This window comes from Euprymna scolopes, chromosome 32 (assembly GCF_053919585.1).
Source record: "Euprymna scolopes isolate OS-2025 chromosome 32, ASM5391958v1, whole genome shotgun sequence".
Lineage (NCBI taxonomy): Eukaryota > Metazoa > Mollusca > Cephalopoda > Sepiida > Sepiolidae > Euprymna > Euprymna scolopes.
The window spans coordinates 51,357,023-51,379,838 of NC_136513.1; the positions used below are offsets into that span (position 1 = coordinate 51,357,023).

The 22,816-nt window shown below is 36.8% G+C and overlaps 1 protein-coding gene across 1 annotated transcript in view; it reads right to left on the bottom strand.

Annotated features, from left to right (window-relative positions):
* LOC145256348 (vam6/Vps39-like protein) overlaps positions 1 to 22,549 on the bottom strand; it is a 248,094-nt gene extending 225,545 nt beyond the window's left edge. The window contains exon 1 of the mRNA XM_080115165.1: positions 22,292 to 22,549. Within this exon, the coding sequence (XP_079971291.1) occupies positions 22,292 to 22,370 (79 nt within the window). The 5' untranslated portion in view covers positions 22,371 to 22,549. The remainder of the gene's footprint in view (positions 1 to 22,291) is intronic.
* Between the last annotated feature and the right edge of the window lie 267 nt (positions 22,550 to 22,816).

The following is a 22,816-nucleotide window of genomic DNA, read 5'->3' on the forward strand; positions in this document are numbered from 1 at the left end:
CTGCGAGGTTGATTTCATCATCTAAAATTAGATGAAGTCAGTAGTAGCTTTACAACATTTGCTACCCCATACGGTCAGTTTCATTGGAAGATATTACTATTTGGCATTGTTCCAGCTTTGGAGATATTTCAAAGGGTGCTATATAACAATGTGGCTGACTTCGAGGGAGTTGTCAATAAAACAGATGATCTTCTTGTAGTGGGAAAAGGGAAAACTATGGAAGAAGCATTGGTTGGTTTGTTGGTTGTTTTTGTTTTACGGCATATCAACCATTTTCAGGTTATTTAATGCCGGATCCAAAGATTTTGAAGAAAGATTTTTTTAATAGAATATTTGTTGTTTTCAAGTCAGTTTCTATTTAACCCATAGTTGGGACCCTAACATGTACTACCACTCCGGGTCAGAGTGGACCTGGGAACAATGGTAATTAAAGGGTGGCTCTACACTCCCCAAAGCCCGCAAGCTGGGGCCTCACAACTGGATATAGTATTAGGTCATATCCAGGACCAGGAAGCACTGGCAGATCATGACAAAGCTCAAGAAGCTGTTGCAAAGATGCTGTTAATGTTGGATGCAATTGACTGTGGGAAAAATGAATCTGTGACAAACATCTACATCATTCATGGAGCACATGATAACCAGTGAAGGGGTTATAGAGGCCATAAGGGATATGCCTTGCCCAAAAGACATAAAGGAAGTGAAACAACAATTGGGAGGATTTGTGAATTATCTGGCATAATGGTTCCAATTGAAAATTTAACAAAGACTGATGTGGTATGGACATGGTCGCAAATCCATGAAGAGGCTTTTGAAAAAACGAAAAAAATGGTCAGTGAAGTATCAGTATTGAGATATTATGATCACAAAAAACCGTTGGTCATTCAGTTGTGATGCAAGTGAAAAAGGCAGGAGAACTGCATTGCTACAAGAAGGTCAACTGTTAGCGTAGATTAGTCAAGTGTTTACAGACACAGACCAGATATGCACAGATTGAAAAAGAACTGTTCACAGTAGTACATGCATACGAACGGTTTCACCAACATACGTTTGGTCAACAGGTCACAGTGCTGACCATTAGAAGTAATAATGAAAAAAAAATTGGGGAAATAGCCAAAGCGACTGCAAAATATGTTGATGCGGTTACAAGTTTACAATGTGATAGTTCTGTACCATCCTGGCAAAAAGAGGTGTCTTGCTGATACACGATCAAGGGCATATACACATGGAGTGAATAGCGAATATATTGATGATGATGATGTTAAAGAAATTGAATATATTCCTGTGACAGAGGGAAGGTCGCTGGAATTGTGCTCAGCCATAAAGGAAGACATAAGCATGCAGTAATTGTGGAAAAATGGCCAGAAGACAAAGTACATCTTGACCAAGAGGTGAGACCATATTTTAATATGCGGAATGAAATGACTGTAAAAGGCGGGTTAATTTTCAGAGAAAACCGAATAGTGGTCCCAACTATCCAGCAGGCGGTGTTGAAAAAATGATATCATTCCACTCACCTGTCAAAGGATGTTGCAGAAAAGCGAAAGAATGTTCGTACTGGCCAAATATAAACAATGACATCAGAGACTATGTTTCAAAATGCTCCACATGTAGAAAATGTGAGGTAGCCAATCCGGCAGAGCCCTTAATGGTCCATGAGATTCCTGGAGACTCTGGACAAAAGTAGGAGTACATCTCTTAAAGTTTGCAGATAGGGATTATTTCTGCACAATAGATTACATAAGCAATTCCTGGGAAATTAATCATCTTTCAACTACACAAGCAAAGACGGTAATCACTAAACTTAAACATCATTTTGCACGACATGAATTACCAGATCAGGTAGTAACTGATAATGGACCCTAGTTCAGTAGCCAGGAATTTTCAACCTTTGCAAGAAAATGGTGTTTTATACATACATCTGTCAGTCCTTACAATAAGGCAAATGGAAAGTAGAATCTGCGGTAAAGATGGCTAAGAACCTCTTCCAGAAAGCGATGGATGATAAGGTCGATTCATACCTAGCGATGCTGAATCACAGGAATATGCCAGCTAAAGGCCTGTTATCATCAGCAAAGAAACTGATGTCCAGAAGAACAAAAACATTTCTTCCAACCAGAGAATTTACTCAAACCAGAATTAACCAAATTAAACAAAATGATTAAGTGGGAGAGCAAGAACAATATTTCAATCACAAAATATAACCACTCCAACCTTTGCAGCCCAGAGAGGTGGTACGGATGAAACCACACATAAAAGGTCAGAAATAGTGGAAGAAAGCCATTGGATAGCCAAGACATACCATATCAAAGTTCATGGAGAGTTGTACTGATGGAATAGGGTAGATTTAAACAAAAAAAAAACAAAAAAAAAAACAGAAGAACCTCATTACGATCACCGGTCTACCAGCCATACCAACTGCGTAGTGAGGTACCAGTTAATGTGGAACCAGATACAGAAGAGAAGTATGACCCCCTCCGCCAGACATCTCAACAACAAAATGATGAAAGAGAAAGACCGAGTGCAACACTATTTCCATCAAAACCAAATCCAGAAACGGTGTGGCGGACACAGTCGTGAAGACTAGTAAAAAATGCAGCTCGGTTCAATATCCATTCATCATGAACTGAGTCTAAAGTGAAAAGGGCAGATTAATCCCTGTTAGGCAAGAGGGTAGTCAAACCAAATGAATGTCTAGGTTACTATTTTATTTTTTATCTGTTATATTTTTTTTATCAGATCTTTTTTTTTTTTTTTTTATTCTTTCGTTTTTTCAGAAAAATGAAAATTTTGCATGAGGAACTAATTAGGGTTTACACCGTCTTGAGCGGTGTCTGCAGTTTACCCTGAATAAAAAGAAGCAAATGATCCAACACGTTTTATTATTCATTTTATGAATTACCATCCACATATAAATAATAATGAAACACTTTCCAGTTGAGTATACTATGGTCGTTTTTAAATCTGGTGTAAATAAGTTCTTGGAGCTATCCTCTTAAATAATCAAATCCTACCCAAGTTTCAACATTACCGAACATCATATTGTCTCACCGTCTACCTAACATTAACCCTTATCCTTGAGTGGCACTTAGGCCTTGATAAACATTGCCCCCCCCCTCCGCTATAGGGACCGTTGGAATATCTTGGTTTTTATTATTCGTTAAAATGTTTGATAAAAATCGATTTTAGATATAAAATCCTACTTTTTGTTTTGAAATAAATTTATAGAAAATTGAACATGTCCACTAATTTTTGGCAAGGATTAAAGTGTAATATCTGTTCCGATATTGCACTTCATCTGTTCTTGTTCTCTGTTAGTGAAGAAAAATAATCTTTCTAGAATTAAGCAATTTTTATTTTTGTGTCAATCCAAAATACCCATTTTTGGAAGAGATGGATTTCACCCAAATTAAAAACCGACCTTATGTCTAATTCTGCCCTAGTGGGGAGGGTAAGTAGCTACAGACTAGTATGTCGTAAAACGTCTTCATTTTTTTTATTTTAAGTTGTTAAAACCTTGTTTTTTGTGTAAAAAGAATGTTCAAAGTTCTTTTTGTGTATCAGATGTTTTGCTGTTATGATTAAAAAATAATTATTTATTAATTATATTTTTGATACAATAAACGAACGATCGCCAACGATCAAAACATCAAAGTTCAATTCTGTACACTTCAACAAAATAAATTATAATTTTATTTCTGGCCAAAGTATACAAATACTTTTTCTTTCTTTTTTTTTATTTTTTACTTTCTTCAAACTAAGTCCCCGACGGTTGTATTCCGAAATTGTGTTCGCGGGACGTCATCGGTGGACGGTTTCTCCACCGATATAAAAGTTTGCACACCAAAAATGATTAAATTTAAAAACAGGTTTTCTTCAAGAATAGCCCCCCCCCCCGACGGTTGCTGCAGGCCTGTCAAACTAAGAAGCAATTGAAGAAAATAAGGTAAAACTATACAAACACCGTGACAGCGAATTAATCCTAACCCTAACCCTAAACCTAACCCTAACCCCTAATCCTAACCCTAACGCTGTCACGGTGTTTGTATAATAATACCGAAAATAAAAATGGTCTGTATCTGAACTTTTATAACGAAAATATGTTTATGAAACACGGTTTTTACCGCTTAGTCTGGCAGGCCTGCAGCAACCGTCGGGGGACTTTGCTTGAAGAAAGCCCGATTTTTGTTTTTAATTTAATTATTTTCATTGGTGTGCAATTATTTATATCAGTGAGAAACAGTCAACCGATGACGTCATGATGTCATACGAACACAATTTCGGAATAGGGGCGTCAAGAAGCCCCCACCCCCCATACACACACTTTTTTAAAATTATTGTAAGATAAAATAATTGTATTATTTGGGTTGTTCGGGCTACTAACTTCAGTTACTGTTGTGGACAACGTTTAGGTCGATGCCGATGAATCCTCAAGTGCATTTTTCAAACTAGCGAATCTAACCATAAATATTCGCCGAATCTTTATGGTTAAACGGTTAAGGGCGTTGACTAACAAAACAATCAACTCTAAGAGACATTCTTTCTAATGGTTGAAGGTTCAATCCTTATTTCTTACTATGGCTGGTAAGAAAAAAAACTATTTGGTCATGGCTGACGGAATGAGATCAATCCATTGCCATAGAACTGATTATTAACCAAAGCTTTTAATCGTCAGGTCATGGGTCCATTAACACTTCTACTCGACCATGGCTAAGGAAATAAAAACAATCTACCCCCGTTAATTATATAAAGGGTTCAGTTCGAAATTCCGTATCGGTGGTTCGCAAGTTCGAAAAGAAACGCTTGAAGAAGGTCGGAGATTACATCGACCGAAAACGCTGTGAATGCAACTATTTTACATCGCGACTAGAAATCTATGGATACCTATTTCTAAAAAGCAGCCTAACCAAAGTTTTAGATTTCGTTCGACAAAGAAACACCTAAACAAAATACTTTTTTTAATCCGTTTTTAAAAATATATTTTGAGTTCAAAAAAAAAAAAACAATCAAAGTAAATAATGTTATCGTTTAACACCAGAAAGAGAAACCAGGATATATTAAACACACCCATTTTTTTTTCGATTGCATTTATTAATATTTAAGTGCTTATATAGATCAGAACCCATGGCTACTACTCATGAGGTTTGTCACAACAGTCAAAATGCAATCACATTAAATAAAACATGGTTTTGTGATGAAATAATAAAATATCAAATAAAACAATTTTTTTTTTACAATTGTTGCTTTGTATTATTTTTTTGTAAATCGTTTTTATTTTTTGTTGTTTTTATTTTCCAATGTTTTTTTTGTTGTTGTTTTTATTTGTATTTCTATCAGAAAGAATCCAACTCGAATGCTTCTGAGGTGCAAATCCAGAATTCAACCTAAATAATAATAATCATGAATACAGAAAAATCGGTGCTTATTAAGATGGAGTCGACCAATTGATTTTATTTTTAATACGTGATTTTAAGCCAAACTGACAGCATTTACTTAATAGCCGTGTCGAAAATACTAAATTATAAAAATTCATCGAGCAGAAAATTATTTATAGTTAAATTTTTTACGGAAAAGAAGGGGAAATTGCATTTTCCCTAGATGTGAACACCTTGAAGATTGCGCATACAGAGGACATACTTTTCTCCCTTTTCGCAACTATAATGACTGACATTTTGTTTTGGAACATAGCAAGAGACTTTTATTAAAAACATAATAGCAGCTGTTCTACTCGGTGAATTTTCTTAATTTTTAGATTTTGTACTTCCCCATGTTAAGAACGGCTTTCAGAATAAACACCCCCAACCTCGAAATCTATACTACATACTAAAACATAATATAAAAATTATGGGGGGAGGGGGTCTCGTCCAGGTCCGCTCAGTTTAGTTTTGATTACAATTTATGGAACAAACCGGAACTTGCAGAACCGTCGCCGAACGCCAACGATCAATTAGTACTGACTTTAAATTAAACAACTTTACCCTATATTGGTGTTACAATTACATTCGTATATTTTAGTGCCGTCTGCCTTTTTTCTTTTTTTTTTTTTTTTTTTTGCGACTTTCAAATCGTAAAATGCGCCGGCTATTTCCAGTTTGTCCCGTAAAATGTAAACATAAAAGCACCTGTTTATTGTTATTAGTTTTTTTTTTTTTTTTTTTTTTTTTTTTTTTTACAAAGGCATCACCACATTATCAAGGCCCAGAGGCCACTCAAGGATAAGGGTTAAAGAGTGTACAGCAGAAATTGGTCAATATAGTAATCATTAGTAATGAAAATTTGGTAAATTTAATAACTTATATGGAACGGCTCATCAAGAACTTATTTACTTTAGACTTGAACACATCCATATTGTAGTCAGCCGGAAAGCAGGAAAACGGAAGACAATTCCACAGGCGTGTAGTTCTAAGAAAGAAGCTTTGTTCATGGAATCTACGTTTAGGTTTAGGCACAGATAAAGAGTGGGGGAAATTATTGATAGTGTTTACAGCTAGACGAGTGTTTCTTGTGAAAGTTTGGCGAGGGGGGACCATAGATTGAAGCTCAGTTGAACACTTTCCATGAAAATAACGATACATCAGAGACAAACTCGCAACATCTCTTCTGTGAGATAGAGGTTGCAAGGAGGAGAAAAGGACATCTCCTACGAGGCTACGAAGTCTATTTTGAACTCTATCAAGGCAGGCCAAGTCCTTTCTAGCAGCTCCTGCCCAGATGTGGCAACAGTATTCCATCCTTGGACGTACCTGGCTCTTATATAGGTAGAGAATAGCATCAGCAGTGAGATATCTACTGGATCGATAGAAAGATCCCACCATTTTTCCAGCGGCCTTTGCAACAGATTTGATATACGTGTTCCATTTAAGATCAGGAGTAATGGTCAAGCCCAGAAGCTTGTCAAAACTTGAGGCCTCCTGAAGACGAGAGCCATTCATTTCAATTGATGACAAATGTGGATTAGAATGTTGATGATGTAAAGAGAGAAGCTTGGTTTTAGATGCATTAAAAGTAACCAGCCACTCCTTTCCCCATTGTACTACGTGCTCAAGATCAGAGGAGAGAGAATTGGAGAGAACTTGGTCGTTTACTGTCTTAGATGTGGTACCATAAATGGTAGTGTCGTCAGCATAAATGTCTACAAATGATGTAAGGATATGATTTGGAAGATCATTAATGTAGATCAGGAAAAGAGTTGGGCCCAGGATGGATCCCTGAGGGACACCGGCATTAATACTGTGAGCTTCTGATTTTTGCCCCTCAACTACTACTCTTATGAACCTATCAGAAAGAAATGATTTAATAATTGAGAAGACTTTTCCAGCTATACCATAGCTAGCGATCTTATGAAGTAAACCTTTATGCCATACCCTATCAAAGGCTTTAGATATGTCAAGAGCAATTGCCCTAGAAAGATTGCCACCGTCGAGAGATTTGCTAATCCTATGCGATATAACTGTAAGGACATCTGCTGTAGATCTAGCAGAACGGAAACCATATTGAGTATCACTAAGAAGGTTATTTTTGTTGAGATGTTTGATTTTTTGTTTGTTTTATGTGTTTTGTTGTTGCTTTCGTGTCTTGCCTTACAAAATCCAAAGAAATGGTCCATCATCTCCTGAAAGTCACAAACATACGAAATGTCCAAGTGGGAGAATAAGGTTAAAAATAACACTAGCAAAACAAGGTACTTCTGCAGTTTATGAAGTGTTGAAATAATATTTTAGAAACGCCTATTCTTAATATGGGGGAGGGTTTTTTGTTAACTATTCTGTACTATTACCTAACAATTTAATAAACAGAAGATACTGCAAAAAATTGAATTTAACTTGAAAATCCGATCTAAAAAATATCACAGCCCGTAAACTGCAGAAATGTTCAAAATTATTACAAAAAAAAAAAAAAGTAAAATAAATACAATGCAACGATGTAAATAATTTTTTTTTTTTTCTATTTTTCGTTTTAAGAAACCGGATTTCATTTTGAATGATCGCGTTTTAATCGTACGTCGTCACCGAATTTTCCCAAGCCAGTATGAGGAAGCCGCCATGGGGGGCGAATCTATACCATAACTAATATACAACTTTATTTAAATAATCCAAAATATTTTGTTTAAATTTATAAGAAATACACCCAGGTCATCGAAAAGCAAATAAAATACTAGTTAAATAAACATTAAAATAAACATTTACAAACAATAGGTTCAACCTAACTTTAAAAAATATATAAAGATAACTTTGTATGTGTCTGTCACGGAATGTAAATATCATATTCCAAAAATCACGTAAATTGACCCAGTAGTTATACATATTTTTTTTAAATGATTTTTTAGCGATTTTAATAGTAAATTGTGGCCATTACAATTTTGATTTCGATAGTTTGAATTAAGTTGTCTCTCGCTTATTGGAGGATCAAAACATTAAACAATATTGTGCTTTGACATAAAATCTTAGTTAAAAAAACAATAACTTGATGAATTTACGTGCTTTTTTTTTTAATATAATATTTTCGTTCCGTAACGAGTACGTACATCAAAGATTTGTCTGTATTTTTAATTAGGTTGAATTCTGAATTGAACAACAAAAATATTTTTCCTAACTTGAACAACCAAAAATGGTTTGTGAAAATTGCTTTGTTAAAGATATCTTCTCTTATTATTATTGGCTCAAGTGGAGCTTTCACACAAGTCAACAAAGATCTGATTGGAAAACTGTGATGTTCTCTGGAAGCTGAGTGACAACAAGTCTCTCCAGACGTCCAGCTCTTTCCACCTCCTTCGATAGCATTTGCAAATAAATTTGCGTCATCGCAACAGCCACTTACCATTGATTTCTCGCTGGCAGTGGGCATTGGTCTATACAGGAATTTGCCTCCCCAAGGTCCCAGTTCTCTTCACGCTTGTCCAGCGGAGGTCTGGTCAGTGCTCTCTCCTCGGTCTTTCTATCCTCCTTGACCCTTCTCGGCTCTTTGGTATCACTTTTCTTTGGGGGGGGGGACAGTGATGAAACAATGGGGGGGATGCGTGATGGGGGTATAGAACTTGTAGATATGCAGCTTCGGTGTTCTTCATTCCCTGTAACGCTTATTTGTTATATAGTCTTGTATTATTCTCCACATTCAAGGGTTTTCCTTAATATTTCAGCCGTTTTCATCATCATTATTATTATTACCCCCACTTTTTTTTCTTTATTAAGCCATGGTCATAAAAACCGCTAGCAATAGACAGAAGTTACTAAGCCAATTAGGGAATGCATAAAACTTACGAACATCACGATAGTTAGCAAATACCGAAAATGTGATAGTGATACAATACATGTACATTCACACAATTCTGAGGCAGCACGTTCAGGATTGCAGAACACAATGAGAAAGGAGATTGCTGATACATCTTTGAGCAAACACTGGTGTGATTATGTAGAGGGTCTAATGTGAATGTATATCATCGCAGTTTGGTCTGTTTAGCCGCAGCACAGGCTTATATTTTGCGGTTGAGCAAAAACCATGAAATAATCTGTAGTCAGCAGAAGCAACTGTTACATTCAGAAAAGTAGACAATAGATCTAATCCAATATATTCCAGTAAAAACAGGGTCGCAGCAGGGAATACAGAAGAACCCTGGGATACAGCATTAATCTGTTCCAGGGTTGGGATCGTAAGGTGAAATCGCCTTATAGCAGTGCCGAAGCAAAACTGTATACAGTACATATTAAAATACAGTATAGTATATAATACACATGCATATAATCAAATAACATTATGAATAACACCGTAAGGCGGAGCAAATAGTGTAACCCGGGGCTTAAAACAGTGTATTCCACCTGGAAAAAAAAAAAAAAAAAAAGTATCCCAGGGCCACCATATTCTGGGGTTGTAATGTATGTATTTGACGGCACGACATTTTAGATAACCCTGCCAACTACGGTGAACACTAGGTACCTGTATTCCAAGTAGGGATGACTCATTACCTGTAAAGCCTAGTCAGCAAATGCCATTCATGAGGGATTTGGTGGAACTCAGGATACTCAATACGTAAAACTTACTATTAATCCTGTTGGATACATAAGCCAAGTGGTCGTCAAACCTGAAATTGTTAGATATTATTACTCCCAGATAGTTATGAGATTTCGAGAATGGCACAAATGTGTCTTGAAACCAAATCCCACAGATAGGGACAGGAAAAAGGCATCTAGAGGACAGTATCGCAACTGTTTTTGCTTGATGGAATAGCATAACCCAGTCCTTTGGCCATTCAAATGCAAAAACAAGCAATGACTGCAGGTATACCAATGTCATTTAAGGATTTAGGTGGGGCACAAAGTTTTGTGCGTCATTGGCTTCGGAACATAGTTAAGTTGTTGCAGTTAAAATGAGATGTTGCACTGACTATTAATGTCAGCAGGTCATTGATAAATAACGTTGGTGCAATAATACTTCCCTGCGGCACCTCAATTGAGACAGGAAGTTCATCCGATAAATAGACAGGGACCAAAGTTCCTGTCAGCTGATCAGAGAGATAGTTGGAGATCCAAGTAAAGAGCTTGTCTTGGACACGATATGAGTTTCTGCTGCAGAGTCAAGTGAGAAACGGTTCTAAATGAGTCGGTAAAATCTAAAAATGCTGAAATTGTGCACTTCTTAACGTCAGGTTGTGTGACGAAGTGCTGATAAAGACAGGCAGCTTGTTCCATGGCAAAGCGTGATTTTAGAAAACCAAGTTGAGACAGATGGAGGAGCTTATTAGTACTAGTGCATTTACTGATCCGTGCTGAAGTAATAAGGTTATTATTTGGAAAGCCATTCTTAACATGGGAGGAGAGGGGTGTACCTATTCCGTACTTTAACCTTACAATTTAATAAAAACAAATATCATAAACCTTTAATTAAACTTGAAAATGTTTTTTAAAATATAGCGTGGATCAATAAGAGTACTAGCACCCTTATTTTTTTATAAGATGTGAAATAAGGCAGTCGTTCACAATGCACTCCATGACCTTGCCAGAACAAGAGGTCACAGAAATTGGACGATAGCTAGATAACTTTGATCTGTCACATTTGCGCTTGAAGATCGGAACCATCGTGGAGATCTTCTATAGAAAAGGCAATAATGGGATAATATCGTAGTAATTTGGTAAATTGGATTACTTAAGGAGATGGCTCATCAAATATTTGTTTACATTAGACTTGAAGACTACCATATTGTAGTCAGTTGGAAAGTAGGAAAATGGAACAGAGTTCTACATGTGTGCAGATCTACGAAAGAATCTTTGTTCATGAAATCTACATTTAGGTTTAGGCACAGATAAAGTGTGGGGGAAAATATTGATAATGCTTTCAGCTAGACAAGTGTTTTTTGTGAAAGTCAGGCCAGGTGGAGGAGGGAGACCATAGATTGAAGCTCAGATGAGCACTTACCATTAAAATAATGATAAAGCAGAAACAGGCCTGCAACATTTCTGGCGGGAAAGAGGTTGCAGGGAAGAGAAAAGGGCATGCCCCACTAGGCTACGAAGTCTATTTTGAACTCTGTCAAGGCAAGATAAGCTGCTTCTAGCAGCTCCTGCCCAGATGTGGCAACAGTACTCCATCCTTGGACGTACTTGGCTCTTATACAGGTAGAGAATTGCATCAGTAGCGAGATATCTATTGGAATGATAGAATGATCCCACCATTTTCCCAGCAGCCTTGGCAACGGATTTGATGTACGTGTTCCATCTCAGATCAGGAGTAAAGGTCAGACCCAGAAGTTTGTCAAAACATGGAGCCTCCCCAAGATGCCAAGATGAGAACCATTCATTTCAATTGATGCCAGACGGGGATCAGAGTATTGATGATATAAAGATAGAAGCTTGGTTTTAGATATATTAAAATTAACCAGCCACATATTTCCCCATTGCACCACATGATCAAGATCAGAGGAGAAAGAACTTGGTCATTTACTGCCTTTGAAGTGTTGCCATAAATGGTAGTGTCATCAGCATAAATGTCAACGAATGATTTTAAGATGCGATTTGGGAAATCATTGATATAGATCAGGAGGAGAGTTGGGCCCAGGGTGGACCCCTGAGAGACTCCAGCATTAATATTGTGAGCTTCTGATTTCTGTCCTTCAACCACCACTTTTATGAACCTATCAGAAAGAAATGTTTTAATAATGGAAAAGACATTTCCAGCTATATTGTAGCTGGAGATTTTGTGGAGTAGACCTTTATGCCATACCCTATCAAAGGCCTTTGATATGTCAAGAGCAATTGCCCTAGACAGGAAGCTTCTGTCAAGAGATTTGCTAATCCTATGAGATATAACTGTTAGTACATCTGCTGTAGATCTAGCAGAACAGAAACTATATTGCATGTCACTGAGGAGGTTATTTTAGCTGAGGTGGTTGCAAAATGAAACAATTGCATGATCCACAAGAGGGTCCGATGACGGCACACTAAATATGTCAGGCACGTATGTTAACATATTCTAATAAACAGGGACGTTCAGTAGGACCAATAGGGAATCTTGTTGCAGTTTTTACAATTTGAGTCAAACGAAAGTCAGTCAGATAAGAAATGTTACAATCATTTGGGTCGGTTGTCAACGAATTTGAGTTCTGACAGTTGAAATCAACGAGTATCATATATGCAGTGCTGTGCGATATATAGTATGATCCAATAGATGATTCGATGTGCGGCAGAATAAACTAGTCAGCACTTGGTGATCAATATGCAAAACCAGTCAGTAGATTTGCTGAATAGATAGAAATAGCTAGCCTGATAACCTCATGATCCTTGCCCTCGAGAGAATCAAGTTGCTTGAAAATGGCATTGTTTTTTTTACATAGATTAGATGTGAGGCATTAACATGAAAAAGTCACATACCCCAGGCATATCTAGGACACAGTTAGGCACACTAGAATTTAAGAACATTGTAGAATCAAAGACACACAGAATGCAGGGACATTAAATGTAATGCTGTTGAAATTGCTGTTGTTGCGTAGTTTGATGAACAAGAGATTTGTGATGCACGGATATTTAATGCAAATGTCAGTTCAGAAATCATCTTTCAACAAGTTTGTGTCAACCCTGTGTGCAATGATGGTAGTCGTTTTTGCAGCGATGATCGTTTTATCCATTTTGGATAGTGATGCCTTTTCATCATAAATGTCAGCAGAGAGGTTGTCAAAAACAGAGTCACGTAAGTTAGCAGAGTGGCATTCAATTAGCAGTTTGCCACTGTTGAGGAGTTGAGCATAGTTGATCATTGGAATTGGGGCAAGACACAGAGCAGTGGTAGACTGCTTGATTTTCAGGAGAGAAACAAGAGATCAGACACTTTTGATACTAGAATGGACCACGAGCGATTGGCACAGTAAACAGTGTATCTGCTGGAACGAGGAAGTGCAAGAGAGGTGTCACTGTTTGTATTTTGACTTGCAATCTGTGTGAATGAAACGGGAGATTGTGCAGGAGAGCAAAGGAGATTTTCTGCTTACCTTGGTTAGGGTTGAAATTAGCTTCATGTCTACTATGAATTAGATTTATAGGAGCATCCCAAGTGGGGCCTATAAACTTTATTTCTAGCCCAAAATCGATTTGGAACTGACAATTTAAAGCTGGGCTTCAACTCAGAGGATTCCCAAAATACCAGGCTTTGAATTCTTATTTCAAAGTCTTCCCATGTTCAGCCAGTCTATTGAAAAATCTGACTCTGAAACCCTGATTTAAAGTTGTAATAGAGCGCGCCCGCACATATGGTGGTTGTATGTGAAATATTCAGCCGTGTGTGAAATTATGCCACGATAATGTAAAAGCAGGATTATGAAAAGGAGAGTAAGCATGTTCGAAATGACATTCAAGAGGACAGAGAGCAAGCACATGATCACATTTTATTCGAGAAAGTACCTGGAAATAAATGTTGAAAAAAAAAAAAGGAATCGGGTTATTACTTATCCTATGTTCCTTGCAACGTATTCAGCTACAACGTGTTGGGCCTCGGGTGTCTACGTGTTAGCGTGTGAGTAAGCGTGTACTACATTACAGAGCGTATGTGTAACCGTGTACTGCATTACAGAGCGTATGTGTAACCGTGTACTACATTACAGAGTGTATGTGTAAACGTGTACTGCATTACAGAGTGTATGTGTAAACGTGTACTGCATTACAGTGTATGTGTAAGCATGTACTGCATTACAGAGTGTATGTGTAAACGTGTACTACATTACAGAGTGTATGTGTAAGCGTGTACTGCATTAAAGTTTGTTGGTTGGTTGGCTGTTTTTGTTTTACGGCATATCAACCCTTTTTAAGTCATTTAATGCCGAATCCAGTGATTTTGAAGAAAAAGTTTTTAATAGAATATATGTTTATTTTTTTCAAGTCAGTTTCTATTCAACCCATAGTTGGGGCCCTAACAGGTACTACCACTCCGGGTCAGAGTAGACCTGGGAGCAATGGCAGTTAAGGGGTGGCTCCACACTCCCCAAAGCCCACAAACTGGGGCCTTACCACAGGATATAGTTTAAGGTCATATCCAGGACCACTCCATTACAGAGTGTATGTGTAAGTGTGTACTGCATTACAGAGCGTATCTCTAAGTGTGTACTGCATTACACAGCGTATCTCTAAGCGTGTACTGCATTACACAGCGTATCTCTAAGCGTGTACTGCATTACACAGCGTATCTCTAAGCGTGTACTGCATTACACAGCGTATCTCTAAGCGTGTACTGCATTACACAGCGTATCTCTAAGCGTGTACTGCATTACACAGCGTATCTCTAAGCGTGTACTGCATTACACAGCGTATCTCTAAGCGTGTACTGCATTACACAGCGTAAGCGTGTACTGCATTACACAGCATATCTCTAAGCGTGTACTGCATTACACAGCATATCTCTAAGCGTGTACTGCATTACACAGCGTATCTCTAAGCGTGTACTGCATTACAAAGTCTGTTCGACCGAGGCCATCGTGATTCAACTGACATTATCATACAGACAGTTTAAAGGCTTCAAAATTACTTTCGAATTTTGCACGGCCACAGAAACGATGTTGACTTTGTGGTCTTTGAAATCAAGTTTTTTTTTTCTAAAAATGATGGCTTCACGGATATTTGTTAATTATATTTGAATTTAGGAGCAGCAATTATTTCCGATTTTACTGTTTAAAGACATTAACATCGCATTCGATTCGGACACAATAAACATCGTTGCCTAACATGTTGGTTTTATTTGCGTTACTTCTACAGAATTTAAACCGAACCGACTTTTGCCTAACTACACCTTAAAACTACTTGGGTTAAGGTTAGGTTGGGGTTAAAAAAAATTTTTTTTTTAATGTTTGGTTTAAATTCTGTAAATGTACCATTATTTTCTGTAAATAAAAAAAATCTTTTTGGTGGCCGTCGGAAATTCATAGGCGATTTGGAAGCAATTCCAAAGCTAGAATTCAAGTGTATGGAGAGTAATGGACATGATGATTCTTTTGTATTTTTTAACAAAACAAACATTGCAGCAATGAATGGTAATATTTAAAGAACCACGTCCATCCCCAATAGCAACTGGATTCATGAAAAAGAAATCCAAAAACTACCTGGCAAATATACTTGGTGGACCAAGTGCAAGTGAGATTTAAACAATTGCACTCAAAGAGACGGTTTAAATCTTTAAAAGATCTCTTGATTGGAATGTATTAGTGTGAATCTCTGGCATTCGACAGGATGCCCCATCCCTAGTCTGATAAGATTTTTTAAGTGCCCTGAAAACGATTTCTAATTCTAAAAATCTCAACCGATTGGATTACTTAAGCATATCTACTTTGGACATAATTTGAATTATATTTTTGGTGCTTGTTAAGCTATAGTCGATAAATCGATTTTTTAAATATATCGTTTTAAGCAAAAACAATATCACGTACTTAATTGTCATGTCGAAAATAGTAATATATCCAAAAATTCATTGAGTAGAACAACTGCTATTGTGTTTTTAGTAAAAAGAAGAAAGAAAAGACTATCGCTAACAAACAAATATTACAACCATGAACAAGTGATCTAAAATATTCGTTCTAAATTATGTCCCCTGTGTGTAGACTCTTACTGTCTACTTTATGTCTAAGAAAAATGCGATTTTATCCAATTTCCCGTAAAAATAAATTTCTAGTCTATGAATTTTCGTAATTTTTGGATATATTACTATTTTCGACATGGCAAGTAAGTACGTGATATTGTTTTTGCTTAAAACAACATTTGTTTTTATTTTAAATCGATCTGTTGAGCAGCAATTTTTTTTTATGTAGGTAATTAAATAATGATACCATTTTTTTTCTGACTTTTTTCTGATATTATTCAAAACTACTAAATGAATACTATTTTTAAGTAGCAAAACCCAGATTAATGAATCATTTTCTGGATATATAACATTGTTTAATGCAACAGTAAAGACATTTATCATATAAAAAGGAAATGTCTAATTTTTCGTTTGTGCATGTTGCATGTCCGGTTAAAAGTTCAGAAACTACACTTAAACAAACCTTTCGATTTAGTAGGACTTCAATCTGGTTATGGTAAACATCAAATAATTTTATAGAATCACTCCCGTTTCTGTTTGGTAGCGGGAGGGGGGGTAGAAATCGTTTTCAGAGCATTTGGAAAAAAAATGTACTTAAATATTCATTTGCTGGGGTTCACCACGGATGAAATAAGTATATTATATGGGGATCAGGAAAAAAATTATTTTTCATTCTTAATAAATTTTCGGAAAAGAACAAAACACAACAGTGAAAGTAGGTCAAATAGTTAGTCAGCTGCTAATGACTTTCCGATATAAGAATTGAACCAGTTGCACACGAGAAAACGAATGGTACAAGGTGACGTCAAAGACTAAAGGAATTTTTTAAAAATAGGGTCAATGTGGCCTGGTTTTCTTACTGAAGACTTACCTGCAAAGAATTGTTTTTTAGATGTATTATCTCCAACCTCCTCATCTTAAGAACGGCTTTCAGAATAAACAACCAATCTCCTCATATTAAGAACGGCTTTTTTTCTTTTTTTACATTTTCACCCCAAACAAGGCACATTGCCACTTTTATGTTGTATCAAGGACATAATCTACAGGGGTACTAGGTGGGAAGTTGGCAGCAAGATATCGGTTCACGTTACACTTGAACTTCTGCATGTCAGCACAGTTGGGGAAGCAGGAACCCGGAAGGGAATTCCAAAGTCTAGCGGTTCTGGTGAAGAAACTACTGGAGTAGAAGGCTCTCTTACATCTAGGGATCTCTACTGTGAAGGGGTGGGATTTAGCTGCTTGTAGTGTTTGTCAGGGATATTTACGTCGAGGGGGTACAAGTGCTTGCAGTTCGTTGGAGCATTCACCGTTAAAGTACTTGTAGTACAGGCAGAGGGATGCAACATTTCGTCGATGGGACAGAGGCTGAAGCTTAGATGACAGTTCAGGACCTATCAGGTTGGCGACTTTCTTTTGAACCTTGTCTAGGAGCGAGAGACTAGTAGCAGATGCACAAGCCCAAATACGCCATACATGGGTGAATGGTGGCCTTATAGAGGTACAGGATACTTTCAGGCGTTAGTAGGTTTTTTTTTTTTACACAGGCATCACCACATTATCAAGGCCAAGAGGCCACTCAAGGATAAGGGTTAAAGAGTGTACAGTAGAAATTGGACATTATAGTAATCATTAGTAATGAAAATTTGGTAAAGTTGATAACTTATATGGAACGACTCATCAAGAACTTATTTACATTAGACTTGCAGACAACCATATTGTAGTCAGCCGGAAAGCAGGAAAACGGAAGACAATTCCACAGGCGTGCAGTTCTAAGAAAAAAGCTTTGTTCATGGAATCTACGTTTAGGTTTAGGCACAGATAAAGAGTGGGGGGAATTATTGATAGTGTTTACAGCTAGACGAGTGTTTCTTGTGAAAGTTTGGCGAGGGGGGACCATAGATTGAAGCTCATTCGAACACTTTCCATGAAAATAACGATACATCAGAGACAAACTCGCAACATCTCTTCTGTGAGATAAAGGTTGCAAGGAAGAGAAAAGGACATCTCCTACGAGGCTACGAAGTCTATTTTGAACTCTATCAAAGCAGGTCAAGTCCTTTCTAGCAGCTCCTGCCCAGATGTGGCAACAGTATTCCATCCTTGGACGTACCTGGCTCTTATATAGATAGAGAATAGCATCAGCAGTGAGATTACCAGATCGATAGAAAGATCCCACCATTTTTCCAGCGGCCTTGGCAACAGATTTGATGTACGTGTTCCATTTAAGATCAGGAGTAATGGTCAAGCCAAGAAGCTTGTCAAAACTTGAGGCCTCCTGAAGACGAGAGCCATTCATTTCAATTGATGCCAGATGTGGCTCAGAATGTTGATGATGTAAAGAGAGAAGCTTGGTTTTAGATGCATTAAAAGTAACCAGCCATTCTTTACCCCATTGTACTACGTGCTCAAGATCAGTGGAGAGAGAATTGGAGAGAACTTGGTCGTTTACTGTCTTAGATGTGCTACCATAAATGGTAGTGTCGTCAGCATAGATGTCTACAAATGATGTAAGGATGTGATTTGGAAGATCATTAATGTAGATCAGGAAAAGAGTTGGGCCCAGGATGGACCCCTGAGGGACACCGGCATTAATACTTTCTAGCACGGTAGAGAGAATCTACCTTCTTTGCAGCGGTCCTGGCAATACTCTCAATGTAATTGTTCCAACTCATGTTTCCTGTGAACATTAGGCCGAGAAGTTTGAAAGATATACTTTCAGATAAAGAGTCTTTGGCCATTGCTATTGGTGGTAGAGAAGGTTTCTTGTAATTATTGAAGGAAACAAGTTTAGTCTTGGCAGCATTGAATGTGACCATCCATTTTTGTGGCCATTCTACTACAAATTGGAAGTCATCCTCTAGTGTTTCTACCATTTCTTTAGATATGTGCTCATTTGTTTTCCTGTTGTGTCTGTTACAGAGCGTGGTGTCATCAGCATATATACCCATCTCAGACAATTTTGTCAGGGAGAGTATTTATGAATAGAGATAGAACCTTGAGGCACTCTCGCATTTATATCATATTGCTTAGATGTACGACCATCAAGAACAACCTGGATTTTTCTCTTATTTAAGAAGGATTTAATTATGTTAAGTATTCTTCCAGTGATAACGTATGATCTAATCTTCCTGAGGAGACCCTCATGCCATACCCTGTCAAAAGCTTTAGATATATCTAGAGCTACCGCTCTGCCCTCCCCCGCTTTGTCCAATGAATGGTATATACGTTCTGAGATTACAGTTAGTATGTCTGCAGTGGAACAGACTTGCCTAAATCTGTATTGTTGGTCAGTCAGAAGTTTAGCATCTGTAAGGTGATGGACTAGAGCTTGGTTAATTATGGACTTAAATATTTTGGCGAAAAGTGGGAGAAGGCTAATGGGGCAATAATTTACTGGATCAGTTCTTTCGCCAGAATTCTTGAAAACTGGTACCACAGAAGCAGTTTTCCAGCAGGCAGGAAAGCAAGATTCATCATTAAGGTATTTGTTGTAAAGTTTGGAGAGAACTGGAGCTACTTTGGCGGAGCACTTTTTTAATAGCACAGCCGGGAGATCAGGTCCATATGCTTTTGAAGTGTCAAGATTTTTTATGATAGCATGCGCCTGAGAAGGGGTGATTTTCAGATCGTCTTGTGTGGCATCTGTCTGCAAAGGAAAGTCTGGGAGGGGTGGTTAGCAGGGTCCAGTGTAGAGTTTGAGGCAAACTGACTGGCAAGCATGTTAGCCTTCTCAGTTGCTGAGCAAACAACCTCATGATTGTTGGATAGTGGGGGAATTGTTGATTGCCTATTATTTACTACACTGTTGTAGCTTTTCCAGAAGTCACGAGTTCCTAATTTCTGTGCTTCCATGCGTTTTTTGTTGGTTTCAGTAATTTCTCTCTTAGCTGTCTTTATTTCTTTCTTACAGTTACTTCTGGCTTCTATATACTTCCGTCTGTTAAATCTGCAGCACGCATGCTGCCTTTGCGCAATGACAGCTGCACAAGTAGAAGTAAACCATTGGGGAGGGTGGGGCTTACTATAAAATAAAATATTTTCAGAATAAACACTCAATTCCCATGTTAAGAACGGCTTTCGGAATAAACACCCTTTTTGCAGGTAAGTCTTCCGTGGGATAACCAAGCCACATTGACAAAAAATATAAAAGACGAATTGAAAAATCTTGCATCGCCTTTATTTATTTATTTTTTTTTCTGTCTTTTTTATTATCATCATTATTATTGAATGGACTATAGTCTACCAGATTATCAGAATGTTTTAAAAAAGTTAATATTTAAATATTTGCAGGGTGTGCTCAGTTTCTAATGCAACGTTCCAGTAAATTGATCACCCATTTTGGAACCACTCGACGTTTTTAGGCCAAATTTCCCGAATTTAGCCTTTTTTTTTTTAAAATCAGTTTAAATATATTTTTTTATATTATTTAAAAAAAAAAAAAAAAAGGAAATGGAGATTAAAAATGGCGAAATTCGCGAAATTTGGCGAAAAAACGTCGAGTGGTTCCAAAATGGGTGATCAATTTACTAGAACGTTGCATTAGAAACTGAGCACCCTCTACAAATATTTAAATATTGACCTTTTAAAAAACATTTTTGATAATCTGACAGACTAGTGTCCATTCGATAATAAAACGAGAAAAAATAAATAAATAAAAATAAAAAATAGAGCGGGGGCAAGATTCTTCAGGTCCGCCGGGGAGTTTAAAAAAAAAAACAAAGAAAAGTATTTAAAAAAAAAGAAAAAAAGTCACATTTTTATTTTATAAATTATTCTATTTTTGTTATTCATGTGTACATATCTTTACTAAAAAAAAAAGACCAAAAAGTGAACCGACCGTGGCGTGTCTTAACACAAACCTGATAAACTAAAAACGCTTGATCTAAAAAAAAAAAAAAAAAAAAATTTTTTAATTAATATATATATATATATATATATATATATATATATATATATATATATATGTGTGTGTGTGTGTGTGTGTGTGATCAGCTGGTATTTTTACTAATAGCATTTTTGTATATTTTTTTTTTTTCTGTGCATGTGCATACCGGACGTTGTCTGGGAGGCCTTTTACTTTCATTTTGTTTTACTTTTTAAGTTAAAAATTCAAAAACTAAAAATAATTTTTTTAATCGTATGGTTAAAAAAAAATGGTAAATATGCACGGAGGGGAGGGACGGAGGAGGGACCACCCGAAGATTTATTTACCTTTAAGAAACTGATTACGGGGAGGGTGAAAATAAGAAAATGCCTTTAGGAATAAACACCCCAACATCCCCATGTTAAGAACGGCTTTCGGAATAAACGCCACCAACCTCGAAAGCCGTTCTTAACATGGAGGTTGGGGGGGAGGTATTCCGAAAGCCGTTCTTAACATAGGGTGGTTGGGGGGGGTTATACTACGCTGCTGGGGCAAGTCGTAAAAAATACCATTATTTTTAAATTTCAAAGGATCATTATTCTTTTTATAAATAATAAAAAAATATTAAAATGACTGACTTGTTTACAAAGAAATCGAAGTGTATTCTGGTGGATTTAATTTCATTTTTTTTTTTTTTTTTTTTTTGCGTTTCATCTTGTGTTATTGGATTTTATGTAAATAATTCGATTAATTATTAATTTTGTTTATTAAATCGTTAAGTGAGAGTAGAGAATCGTTGAAAACGCCCCCTCCCGATGTTAATAATGGATTTCTAAATAAAAACGTTATTATTTCAGCACGGTCCGTATTCTGTTGTAGTTAAAATAAACATTTACCGAATTTAAAGTCTAAAGTCACAAGTAACTTCCTATTCGACAGTTTAAAGGCTCCTACATTAGTTTTAAATTTCGATGGATCAGTGGATCACTAAGTGGGCTGATCTATTCTTTTTATAAATAATAACAAAATATTAAATTGACTGACTTATTTACGAAGAAATCGAAGTGCATTCTGGTGGATTTAATTACGTGATTATTTTTTTATTATTATTATTATTTATTTCGTTTTATCTTGTGTTATTGGATAGAATGGTAAATATTCGATTACTAGCAAATAATAATTCCGTGTGATTACCGAAGTTGACGCGAAAAATACATAGACACACGAAACTGGTCACACAAATTTATTAATATTTTAATTTCAACTTTGAAAACAATTAATAACAAACATTATTCGTCGTCGTATAAATAGAAGAAGAAGAAGAAAAAAAAACAATGTTTCCCCAAAAGAACATTTTTTTTCTCCGTTTCGCATTTAGAAAAATCTTACCGTAACACGCAATGGACCCGATTTGAATTTGTAAAGGGAACTTCTCCAAAATGGGTACAGCTTCGTAAGAACCGGGCATTTTACAAAAAAAAAAATAATTAATTTAAATCAACAAATCTATGGAAGGATACAAATCTCGATATACACAGATTGAGAGAAGACAAGCTGCTCTCTCTCTCTCTCTCTCTCTCTTTTTTGTTTTTCTCCTCCTCTTTCGAGAGGCCATGTGACATTAGAGAACGTTGAAGAGTTCCACAAAGGGGAGGTAACTCCTATTTACTTTCAATTTTTTTTACTACTCTTTTTGACTCAATTTAGGCTAGAGATTTTTTTTTTTTATCTCCAGCCCCTAAACCCCAAAATCAACAGAGATTAGGTCATTCCTGTAATTATCTGGCCTCTGTTAATTGCGGTGTGATGCTGTGCAATTCCAGGAGGTCCACCCTCCCAGGCTTTTTCTTCTCTCTTTGAGAAGGGGTTAGTTTATTACTAATCGCCTGAGGCGCCCATAAAGGGAAATGCCGA